General features: G+C 37.1%; 1 protein-coding gene across 4 annotated transcripts in view; it reads right to left on the bottom strand.

Moving 5' to 3' along the window:
- The window catches only part of LTBP1 (latent transforming growth factor beta binding protein 1), a 437,031-nt gene that overhangs the window by 171,255 nt on the left and 253,807 nt on the right, over positions 1-11,969 (bottom strand). For all 4 annotated transcript variants that reach the window (XM_007450947.1, XM_007450950.1, XM_007450949.1 and 1 more), the window contains 2 exons: positions 11,724-11,826; positions 7,633-7,704 (listed from right to left, as the gene is read on the bottom strand). In XM_007450947.1, the coding sequence (XP_007451009.1) occupies positions 7,633-7,704; positions 11,724-11,826 (175 nt within the window). The remainder of the gene's footprint in view (positions 1-7,632; positions 7,705-11,723; positions 11,827-11,969) is intronic.

An 11,969-nucleotide genomic window follows, 5' to 3' on the forward strand; every position in this document is an offset into this window, starting at 1 on the left:
TTTTTTTTTTTTTTTAAAGTAACACAGTAAGTTCATGCTTTGGCATTCACCCCAGTTCCTAACATAAAGCAATTACAGATAAAATATCAAGGTCAAAAAATGAGGTCAATATCCCAGTAAACCTGAAATGGTATAGAAACACATGGTAGCTGGTGGTCACTGAAGCTCTGGGTCTGCTGTCTAGAAAGCAGCAGGGAAAGCCAGAAATTTAACACATTATTGACCAGGGGATTTTGGCAGAAACAAACGCCTGTGGCTGTAATAGATCTCCAGTCAAAAGTGGGTTTAACAACTGAGGATAACAATCTAAACCTATTTACGCAAAAACACTCCTCCCCCAGCAATTAAAATCCAGCTAAACTTTTCAGTTTGCTTAAAAAGTTAAATAAATACATTTTAAAAAATGAAAAAAGGACAGGTTAGCTATGAAAAACAATGAGAAATTTTGGAACTGATAAATAATCTTAGAATTAAAAGTGTAACAGATGGGATAGAATCTAGATAGGCATACTAAAGCAGCAGTTAGAAAATTGGAAGACAGAACTGAGGTATTCACACATAAGGTAGCAAAAAAGACAAGAGGATAAAAGCACAAAAGACGTGTTATAAGAGACACGAAAACCAGAGGTTCCAACACTTGTCTAAAAGGAGTTTCAGCTGAAAAGCACGGTGGAGAAACAATATTTTAAGAGATAACAGCAGATCATTTTTCAAATTTGAGGAAAGACCTGAGTCTTCAGATGGACAACACAACACTCTGCCTACTGAGTAAAATCAAGATAAATCCAAATATAGACACACACTGTGGTAAAACTACAGAACACAAAGAATTCAGAGATGATCTCCAAAGAGAGAAACATTATCTAAAAAGGAAGAAAGTAACAAAAAGAGATCAGAAAGACACTGGTATAATGTAGGTCAAAAGTATTGTTGGAAAATAACTGTTATCCTAGAATTGTACACCTGACTAGTCTCATTACAGAATGAGCTCAAAATAAAGATACTCTCAGACGTGTAAAGTATATACTTCTCAGTGATCCTCATTTAAAGAGCTGTTAAGGGATGTGATCTCAAAATATAAATTAGCAAATAAAAATACAGGATACCCAGTTAAATTTGAATTTCAGATAAACTAATACGTTAAAAATACATGTCCCAAATTATCTGCTGTTTATCTGAAATTCAGATTTAACTGGGCATCCTATATTTTACCTGGCAATCCTACCACAAAAGAAAACATGAACCCACAAAGCAAGCAGAGGACACAAGAAACAATGCTGAGTGCAAAAACTGATACAGTGTCAGTAAATTCATTTAACTATTAACTGTATGAAAAAGACTATTTCCATTAACTATACCTTTGAAGAAAATTCTAAAATGATAACTCTTCTCTAAGCCACAAATCCATTTTCTTTAAATGTGCAAGAAGTTGTCATAATGGCCTTTGGACATTTCTACGTTAAAAGAAGTGTAAATCCAACAGCTGTTTTCCCAGCATGTATCACAAAGCCCGTTATATTACAAATGATACATGGAATTAATCATAAGAAACATAAGAAATTTGTCTTAAAATTAGGCATCACTTCATCTCACCCTACCTGTCTGTTTTAACCCAACACTATGCCATAGGCCACATTCTTTTCTCCAGCCAAGTCAGTTTTCCTGAGGGTCTCTCCTGTACTTTCTAGTCCCCTCAAAGCACTCAAAGACCAGTGTTCCTCTATGTGTTCACCATACTCCATTCACAAGCAATTTTTTGATGATCATTAAGACGTCTGAAATGTAAGCTACAGTCCAGACAAGCTCTTCATAACCAAGAAGTTCCATGTACAGCTTCCTTATGTGGATTATTAACCAAGATTGGTGAGTTTCATTTAATGACAGAGATATGCCCCTGAAAAACAAAGTGCATTATCTTTTCTATGGTCTGAATACAATTCAGTTTTAGATGCACTTCGGGGCACTTTCTATCAAAAAGGAGACCTGCAGTGAAAGTTTTAATAGAGTATTACTGTCTTAGTGTATCTGTGTTGTAAATTTATTTTATTAAAGCAGAACAACCAGTGTAATAAAATAATGCCAAAAGAAAGTGATGTGGACAGCTCTTTCATACTTGCTTTAACAGGCTCATCTGGAGTCAGCTCAAATTCAGCTAGATGGATGAGTGAACAAAGCAAATCACATCCTGCTGATTCAAACTGATTTAATTACACTAAATCCAAAGGGCAAGACCAATGTCTTATTCATCATTCATCACATATCCTCAGTCTGTAGCTCAGGAGTGCTCCGCCAACTAATGTTTGTGGATTATGGAATATTTTTTAAAGATTTCAAAATTATTCTCGAAAAAGGAATATGCATACACTGGATTCTAAAAGTGTAGACGTCTTCCAGCTATGTATTTTGGTATTGCCCACAGCACCTCTGCACATGCTAAAAATGTAGAAAACAGTAGATTAAGTTACAGTTATAAAATCAAACAGGTAAGTGATTTTATCATATCAAGAGATATTTGCTTTTAATAAAAGATTTCACTGAAAAGACTGGTCCCCAAGTAATTTCAGAACCCAATTCTAGTTTTAAAAGTTAGATTTACACCTAATTTTTAAGAACTCATTTATTTCATGGCAAAGTTATGGGCAAATGAGTAATCAAAATGCAGGGAAGAGTATGAAGATAGGAGTACCTATGATCATTTCCATTCTACTTCATTTAATTCTGGTTCTACATCAAAACTTTAGAATAATAATCAAATGACAAAAGCTGCTCTAGATCCACCAGGAAATTTAATTGTATTGTTTGTTATGATAAATGAAGCAAATTATAACAATTCCATAATGTTGAGGGTAGTGAGGCAAGGTTTTAGAGCTCCATGTGTTTATGTGTAATAAATCATTCCTTTGAAAAGATAATTGTAGCACCACTAGAAAGGAGGGGGAAAAAAAACCAACTTTTAGGGCAATTATTTGAAAGCTCCTCAAATTAACTTGCGAACAGTTGGTTCTTTGTTACGGAGTGGCCATTATGAAAAATCGTTTCAGGACATTAATTCACTTAGTTGAAGGAAATAATGTAATTCTAGTTATTAACCACTTTAATTTTAAACGTGCTTTGTAAACTGAGAAGACATTAAACTCCAAGAACAATGTGGAATGCACAAGTAATTAGATGGTTAATGGGCTTTTTTTTTTTGAAAAACTTCAGCATAAAATCAAAAGGCTTCAAGGCTCTAGGAAAATCCAAGTGTATATATGTAATGTGAGAAAGTTCTACCCAATTTTAGTGACCAATAATATCACCAAGGGAGTGAAATTAAGCCCTTCTCTCAAAAGCAATTTCAATAGATTCATATTATGTTATGAGTCAATCTTCTCTGTAGTGTAATTTATCTGTGCCTTCTTGAGGCACCATGAAACAGAATTTTCTGTGTTACTTCACTCCAGAATTCACGCCAAAATGTACAACACTGTTTTGCAAATATCTTCCTGAGACAGACATAAGCCAGGATTTGGCGTTACTGAACATCAGTGCAACTGACTGAGGTGGAACCATTTGATATGCTCAGTATGAACAAAACTTGCTAAAGGTCACTCCATACCAGCCAAACCAGAAGAGGAAAAGACAAAAAACCCTCAAGGAATTATTTAAAGGATTCTCCGTTTTATTTTGCTAAATGAGATGGCAAATGATTACTTGCAAATTTTCACTTCCACTTCTACAGTGGTATTTTTATGAACGTGAACTGTTAGAACCTTGAACCAGCCAGTAGAAGGAATATGTTAGATAACCATCCTTTCTGATTAAACAAAACCAAATTAACATTAATTGCTTTGACTTCTACTCGTTCTCAAAACAGATGGCATATATCGTACCTACATTAGCAATACTTCAGATATATACAAAATTGGTAAAGGAGGTCATACTGCAGACAGAAACAGAGGTGGCTTGGGAGTTTAATCCTAGCTGGGCCTCTTAATTATCTGTGTGACCTTGGATACTCTCTGTCTCTCTGTTTCTAATTGGGATTCTTTAAGGTCCAAATCCCACCCCACCCAGAGAAAATAAGTATATTCTTCATCATTTGACATTAAGAGAAATTAGGAGCATCTGACACTTCTGGAGAGTATCTAACAATTAGCCATGTAGGATTAGGATGGTGAAGGATAAATAAGGATCCTCCTCTTTCTACAGCTTAATGAAGCAACCAGATATGCCTGATCAAGGGGACACTTCAGGAAACTACATGTCTAAAAATTGTGCGACAGACCAAAAAGTAATTTCCCTCTTCTCATGCACAACCTCTGTCCTTGGTGACAGAGTAATACTGGCATCAGAGTACTGGAATGAACCTACAGAGTTATTTAACATCATGTACTGCATAGGATAGAAAGTTCCTGTAGCATCCCAAGCCAATAGTTAAGGATCTGTTGGATCACCTCTAAGTGCTGGAAGCTCAGTACGTCCAAAGGTGTTTCATTACAGTGATGGGGAACTCTAACCCACAAAAAAGGTTTGCTTGTAGTTGTTGTAAATATGCCTCCTTATAACTCCATTCTATTGACTTTGGCCTTTGAAGCAACTCATAAAAGTCTTGTTTTGTAGGAAAGTTGATCAAACATTTATTTAAAGCCATGTTTGTAAGGCAGCCATTATATTTCTCTTCAGTCTCAACTTCTCTAGGCTAAACACCCTCATGTTTAACACCAGGCCCTTCACAAGCCTGGGCGGCCTTATTAGCCAAAAGATAATGAACACCAAATACCCAAACCCCAAATTCAGTCTGATTGGCAGAGTACAAGGTCATTACTTCCAATGCCCTGCTCATTCTGCTTCTACTAACACATCCTCATAATGGGCTAGGGCTTTTCATATATATTTTTATCCAAATCTGTGGAACAACTTGGTTTATACTGTAGAATATACATTTAGCCATCTATTCATTCTTCCATCCATTTAATTCAACCTTCCACCCATATAATGTGAACTTTTAATAATATCTTAAATTCTACTGATTCTTACATAATGTTAATTAATCCATTACTCCCATGTACCTAGCAGTACTACAGGTTTGCAGATGTTTCTCAAAATGCACCCTGGGCACCCTCTCCTTTGCCAACATTCTTTCATCTAGGATGAGGGCTTATAATATTTGAAGGCAAAACTTTTTAAAGACATGGTATATCTATGTGCATTTCAAAAAAAAAGATTCTTTTTAAGTCAGTAAAAGCTCTACAAATCATAAAAGTTAAACAGACACAGTATTATAGAGACAATTTACTTGAGAAAATTCGCAGGTAATTAAGATATTCCTTTGACGTGAACCATGTTAATAGGGATTAATCTATATATTGTTAACATTACCTAAATCTACTCAGCCCTATAAACACATACTGGCCAAGAAGAGAGAGCCTGAAACCACAAGTCCAAGGACATGTGCTGTGTTTTGATATGGATTTTCGTTCAATAAGACTCTTGGAGTCTCTTTCAACATTTATTCCAAAGTACACATAAGTTACTAACACCACCACCTTCATCCTAGATGCGTACCGGGAAATGAGCAGCATTAACTGGGCACCTCCCAAAGTAAATGAAATGCATTTGTTATCATAAATGGATACTAAACTAGGCACTGGTAAACGTGAGTTACAACTTCAGCTCTGTTTAGCCACAGGAAAGTCATTTAACCAGTCTGGGCTTGAATATCCTCACTTGTAAAGTACAGACATTGAACTGGATGATTTCTGAAGGTTCCTCGGCTGTAAGTTTCCATATACATTGAACAAAAGCACTCAGGGCTATCAACAAACACATGAAAGGAGGCTCAACATCACTAATGATTAGAGAAATGCAAATCAAAACTACAGTGAGGTATCACCTCACACCAGTCAGAATGGCCATCATCAAAAAATCTACAAACAATTAATGCTGGAGAGGGTGTGGAGAAAAGGGAACCCTCTTGCACTGTTGGTGGGAAAGTAAATTGATACAGCCACTATGGAGAACAGTATGGAGGTTCCTTAAAAAAACTAAAAATAGAACTACCATACGACACAGCAATCCCACTACTGGGCATATACACTGAGAAAACCATAATTCAAAAAGAGTCATGTATCACATGGGCTTCCCTGGTGGCGCAGTGGTTAAGAATCCGCCTGCCAATGCAGGGGACACGGGTTCAATCCCTGGTCCAGGAAGATCCCACATGCTGCGGAGCAACTAAGCCCGTGTGCTACAACTACTGACCCTGCGCTCTAGAGCCCGCAAGCCACAACTACTGAGCCTGAGTGCCACAACTACTGAAGCCCGCGTACCTAGAGCCCATGTTCCACAACAAGAGAAGCCACCGCAATGAGAAGCCTGTGTACCGCGACTAAGAGCAACCCCCACTCGTCGCAAATAGAGAAACCCGCGTGCAGCAACAAACACCCAATGCAGCCAAAAAATAAATAAATAAATTTATTTTTAAAAAAACAAAACAAAAAAAACAAAACGAGGCATGTACCACAATGTTCACTGCAGCTCTATTTACAATAGCCAGGACATGGAAGCAACCTAAGTGTCCAGCAACAGATGAATGGATAAAGAAGATGTGGCACATATATACAATGCAAAATTACTCAGCCATAAAAAGAAACGAAATTGAGTTATTTGTAGTCAGGTGGATGGACCTAGAGACTGTCACACAGAGTGAAGTAAGTCAGAAAGAGAAAAACAAATACCGTATGCTAACACATATATATGGAATCTAGAAAAAACCAAAATGGTTCTGAAAAACCTAGGGGCAGTACAGGAATAAAGATGCAGATGTAGAGAACGGACTTGAGGACACGGGGAGGGGGAAGGGTAAGCTGGGACGAAGTGAGAGAGTGGCATGGACATATATACACTACCAAACATAAAACAGATAGCTAGTGGGAAGCAGCCGCATAGCACAGGGAGATCAGCTCGGTGTTTTGGGACCACCTAGAGGGGTGGGATAGGGAGGGTGGGAGGGAGGGAGACACAAGAGGGAAGAGATATGGGGACATATGTATATGTATAACTGATTCACTTTGTTATAAAGCAGAAACTAATACACCATTTTAAAGCATTGATACTCCAATAAAGACGTTAAAAAAAAAAAGCACTCAGGGCATTTCACATTTAACTACATAGTTTTACCCTATTGAGTAAGAAATGTGTGTTTGCTCTGATATTTAATAGCTGAATACTTCAAGGTAGCCAGAAATAGTCTGATGAAAGAAAAAAGGGGACTCTGCTGCCCAATCATATGTCAGTAAAGAGGCAGTACTTCTAGGTCTATGTATGTGCTCACGTGCACACACACCCACACGTGGACAGGAGGTGACTAGCGTGGAGTCCACAGAGGGCTCCATAATGTAATCCCAACTCTCCTGGATTTCATCACAAATAGATAGAAGGGGGAAAAGTTCCATCAAGTTTAAATTGTAGTGAAGTAATTCTAGCAACCACACACTAAACTTCTATTTCCTAAACAGAGGGAGCAAGAGGTGGTTCTCTGTGTAACCTTCACATGCTGGGCTAATGAACAAAGCATGGCAAAACAACTCAGGTTTCTCAAAAGCCGAACAACTGTTGAGCTCATACACCAATGAAGTCAGTTCATCTTACCTTGACAAAAGGTGTTGTTAACCCGTTTATAACCTTGTAGACATTCCATCATTTGATTATATCCATGATAAGCTGTAAAGAAGAAACAGTTATGTTACATGCTTAGTTTAAATTCTTACAACCCTAAACTACTATATGTGATAACCAAAGCCATACAAAGCATCAGTGATCTTATTTCTAAGATACCAACCCAAGGTATATGCATTTCTTTCACATTTTCCTTGTTTTTCAGTATACCTCATATTTTGCAACAGACATAAATCTCAATCAGTTGTCAATCTGGATTATGTTAGTTCAAAGAATCATAAGACTGTTCTATATTTTCTTCCAATTAGTGATTATTTATTACCAAAAAAAAAAAAGAATCAATTCCTCCCCAATGATTAACTACAGGCAGTTGAATTTTCTTATAAATTCAGAGAGGGTGACTATACATCCTGGTCTGCCTCAGACAACCCTTGGTGATACCTTTGATCCAGCAAAGTTTATCAATAGCACTCCATTTCACTTTTAAAAGTGTCCCAGTTTAGACAATAAATTATATGCTTGCCTCATTTACAGGCTCACATATTCCAGTGATGAGCTGATTCTTTATACCACGAAGCTGGGAAGAATAGAAGGTGAGGAGAGGAAGCTGGGAGAGGTGAAGGGCTGCTCTGATCAGTTGTATGGTTCATCAACTCAGAAAACTCATCAACAATACAAATGTCGCGGTCACCAATTTATCAACAAAATCCTAGTCACTGAAATTCTGACATCCTAACGTGATACCCGAGAACCTTTCTGGCATAAGTTCTGGGACCAAGCTGACCTAGGTTCAAATCTTGGCTCTGCCACCTTGGAAGACAAGATTCCTGGGTTTCAAATGGAATTCTGTACCATGGAGTATTCCCATCTATTGAGCAGGTCAGGGTTGTTGTGGAGTTTAGAGATAATTTATGCAAAATTCTTACTGCAATGCCTGACAAAAATAAACCCAGATATCACTGTTCCCTGCAGTAAGGTGTTATTTTATTAAGATAATGAGTAACAGAAGACGGGCTGTCATCAAAATAGGATGAATGGTCAAACCACTTCGAAGACCTGAACAAGGAGTAAAAAAAAGAAAGTTGCAAGTAAAATGGAAATTTTCTTTGGAAAAATAAAATTATTTTGCCCCTAACACATGCTCTTTATTCTCACCACTAGTGAACAGCGTGAGTATTTACTAGTGGCATTCATCTCCTCTATTACTTCCTTTCTTTGCCGTATTTCTGCCGGAAAATGGTTAAAGTGAGGAATCTGGAAATAGCGGGTTAAAAGAAAAAAGAGGTTGGTACAGGGGGAGTCGCCCATTCAGGCTCTTGGCCACATGTCCAGTCTTATCCCATATAACAAGGACACCTTGTAGCAGGTTACCTACAGAGACTGTGCTATCTCTGTCTGTGAATTGTTCAAAGCCAAAAGAGAGATCATATCTTGTTTAAAAATTAACAGTCATCTACCTCAAGGCAGAAAGAGCTGGACCAGATGATCTTAAATTCTTCTTCCGTTTAGAATTTGATGCTAATTTTCTTCTAAAAATGTTTAAAGGACAAGCGACTTGTTCATACCAAGGACATTTTTAATAGAGTACAGACTCTCTAATGAAATTATTTGCAGATTTAAAATTACGTTTTCACAGTAAGAACTGACCAACAATGAAAGGTCCTTCTGTATGTGGCTAAACAAAAACTTCAAAACATTAAATAAGAGCCACCTGAAAACTGAATTTTGAACTACTCTGAGTGAAAAAAAAAAAAAAAAGGCATGGAACACAGAACCCTAAAGCCAAGGAAAGTCTGCTCTTTTCCAAAACGAGTATGATTTAGATTAGTACCAACCAAGGCAAGTTTGTTAAATGACACAGGAAGAATGTGACCCTGAGTGTGTTTCTTGGGAGTGAGTCACATCGTAGGACGGGGCACAAAAGGAGTAAATGTCAAGATGTTAATAGTTTACTTCATTCATAATCTGCGCTGCTCTTTGTGAAACAGAATCAACGTCTTCAATTTATACATTAGGCGAGCCCATATATGACCTTATTTTCATCAGCATTTAGTTAAAAGTGATAGCAACTTTGTACTTTCACGTTCTACTTAAATTATCATATTAAATATTATCATACTAAGATATAAAACCATATAAAGCAGTGAATTTATCCCCAGATGATAAAATTCTAGATAGAAAATGATAGAAGGTCAGGAGTTAGGGATTAAAAAACAAAGCAAAACAGAAAAACACAACAGTATGATTCCCTTTACTCTTAACTTCTGTCCCTGTCTTGCAACACTGGGATTTGGAAATAAGAGGAAAGAGAAAAAGCTAAATAAGCAAAAGATACACAGAGAAGGGGAGAAATGGAAAAGAAAAATAAGAGATAAAATGGAAAAAGTATTAGTGAATATAAATGTTGCCCCAAAACCAAGCTGTAAGAATTGAACTTCTCTTTCCTCAGCCCTTAGACTTGCCAGTGGGAAACATACCACCCGTCACAATATTCCTGAAGACAAACTTACCCAAAAGTGAAGGGAAGACATTTTTTAAAAGGCAATGCTTCTTCAACATTTTAAATATAGACTCATTTCATGATCCATAAGACTCCACAGCAACTGACAGAGCTGGAGTCAAACTCAGGTCTACCTAACTCTAAACTCCATGCTCTTGAAATCATACCAAATGCCCCCTAGATGTCCCTTCAGTCAGGTTGCCACAATAATTTTAGGCAGATGGATCTTTCAGTGAGGCAGGACCATCACACTCAACCCACTTGCTGGAAATTCACGTTGGTAATCATTACTGAAACTCAGAGAATGTCCACTGGGGACAATGTCTTGGTACTGAATGTCTTTATGTGGTTTCCCCCCCTATATGGAGAATTCATTAATTATCAGAAACTTTAGTAGGTGTTTCCAAAAATTATTCCTCTAAAGGAAGACAGGAGCAATTATCAAGAAAATAAGTGAAATTAATGTAGACATCAAAAGATTTAGAGAACATGTAAGTCTGAAAGACAAAGGAGAGACAATTTATTTAAAACAAATTATGATGGCGATGGAAGAACAGTATGTAAGACAGGCCTATGGAGCAGTGATTCTAAAATGGCAGATTCTAGATTGAACAGGTTTAAAAGGCAGTTGAGAATATCAATCAAATCAACAGACGTTTAAAGACGGGTAAATAAAACTTAGCCAACTGAAGCCAATGAGAAATTCCTTGCAGCATAAACTATTAAAAAAAAACTATAAAAATCTTCAATAACACAAAGCAAAAGATGATGAAGAGAAAAACATCACTTGCTTTCTTGGCAAAAACACGACGAATAAGAGGAAAAAAGCTCAACTTAAAACAAGTTACCTCTGGCTTTCTGAAAAGTATTAGAAAACTTGTGAAAAAAGTAATAGAAAGATGTACATCTGGATTTATTCACTTCAACAGGTTCTGAACAACAAATTTTATAGACTAAATGCATGTGGGTGTCAATAGAGATTCATGTCACGAAAATGTGATAGTTTAACAGTAGCAACTAAGGAAAAGGAGAAAAGCACTGTGTCCTAGTGACTAAGTTTCTCTTTCACAAATCGGCAATCATTCATTTCTCCATTTTAGCTTTTTCCTTTCAGTGAAATTTGAAAACCTATAGTGTAATAAAAACTACAAGAGAAGTCGTGGATATTAATAAAAATTTCATTTAAGGAATGTAATTTAAGAAATAGCAACTGCTCTGACTTTTTATAGGGTTTGGAAATTTAATTATCATTTTAAAAGAGATCTTATTTTTCTTTCACCTCAGAAAATAGAGCCTACTTATAGCACATCCCCTTTCTAAAGACTTTTTTTTAAAATAAGTAATCCAGCTGGACAAGGCAACTGATAACTGTGTTTATTAAAAAACAGAATCCATGTGAAAGCTTTCTCAGACTTGCAAGGTTTCTGAAAATGCAAATTATCACACTACGTTCTACAATTCAATGCGATTTCTTTGAAGTCTAATGTCTCACCATTAAAACCGTACTTATAAGGAAACAGATACGTTACATTAACCTGCAAAGGAATGATGATACGTCACTTACACGGCTTCTTGGGGCATTTCTGGCATTTATGAAAGCCCCAGGAGGTACCCACGGTTCCACAGCAGTCCTCCTGCTTTGAAAGGCCAGGAAGCGCTTTGCCACACTGCAATGATGAGGTGTGAAATACAAAGGTTAATTGAATGCAGGATGCCCAGCTCCAGAGCACTGCTGTGCTTCACAGCCACATTATAAAACAGTTCCCTTGTTATTGACACAGAACGGGGCGGCAGAGGGTGGGGGGGGGGG

Source organism: Lipotes vexillifer, unplaced genomic scaffold, assembly GCF_000442215.2.
Source record: "Lipotes vexillifer unplaced genomic scaffold, Lipotes_vexillifer_v1.1 scaffold776, whole genome shotgun sequence".
In the NCBI taxonomy this organism is placed as follows: Eukaryota; Metazoa; Chordata; class Mammalia; order Artiodactyla; family Lipotidae; genus Lipotes; species Lipotes vexillifer.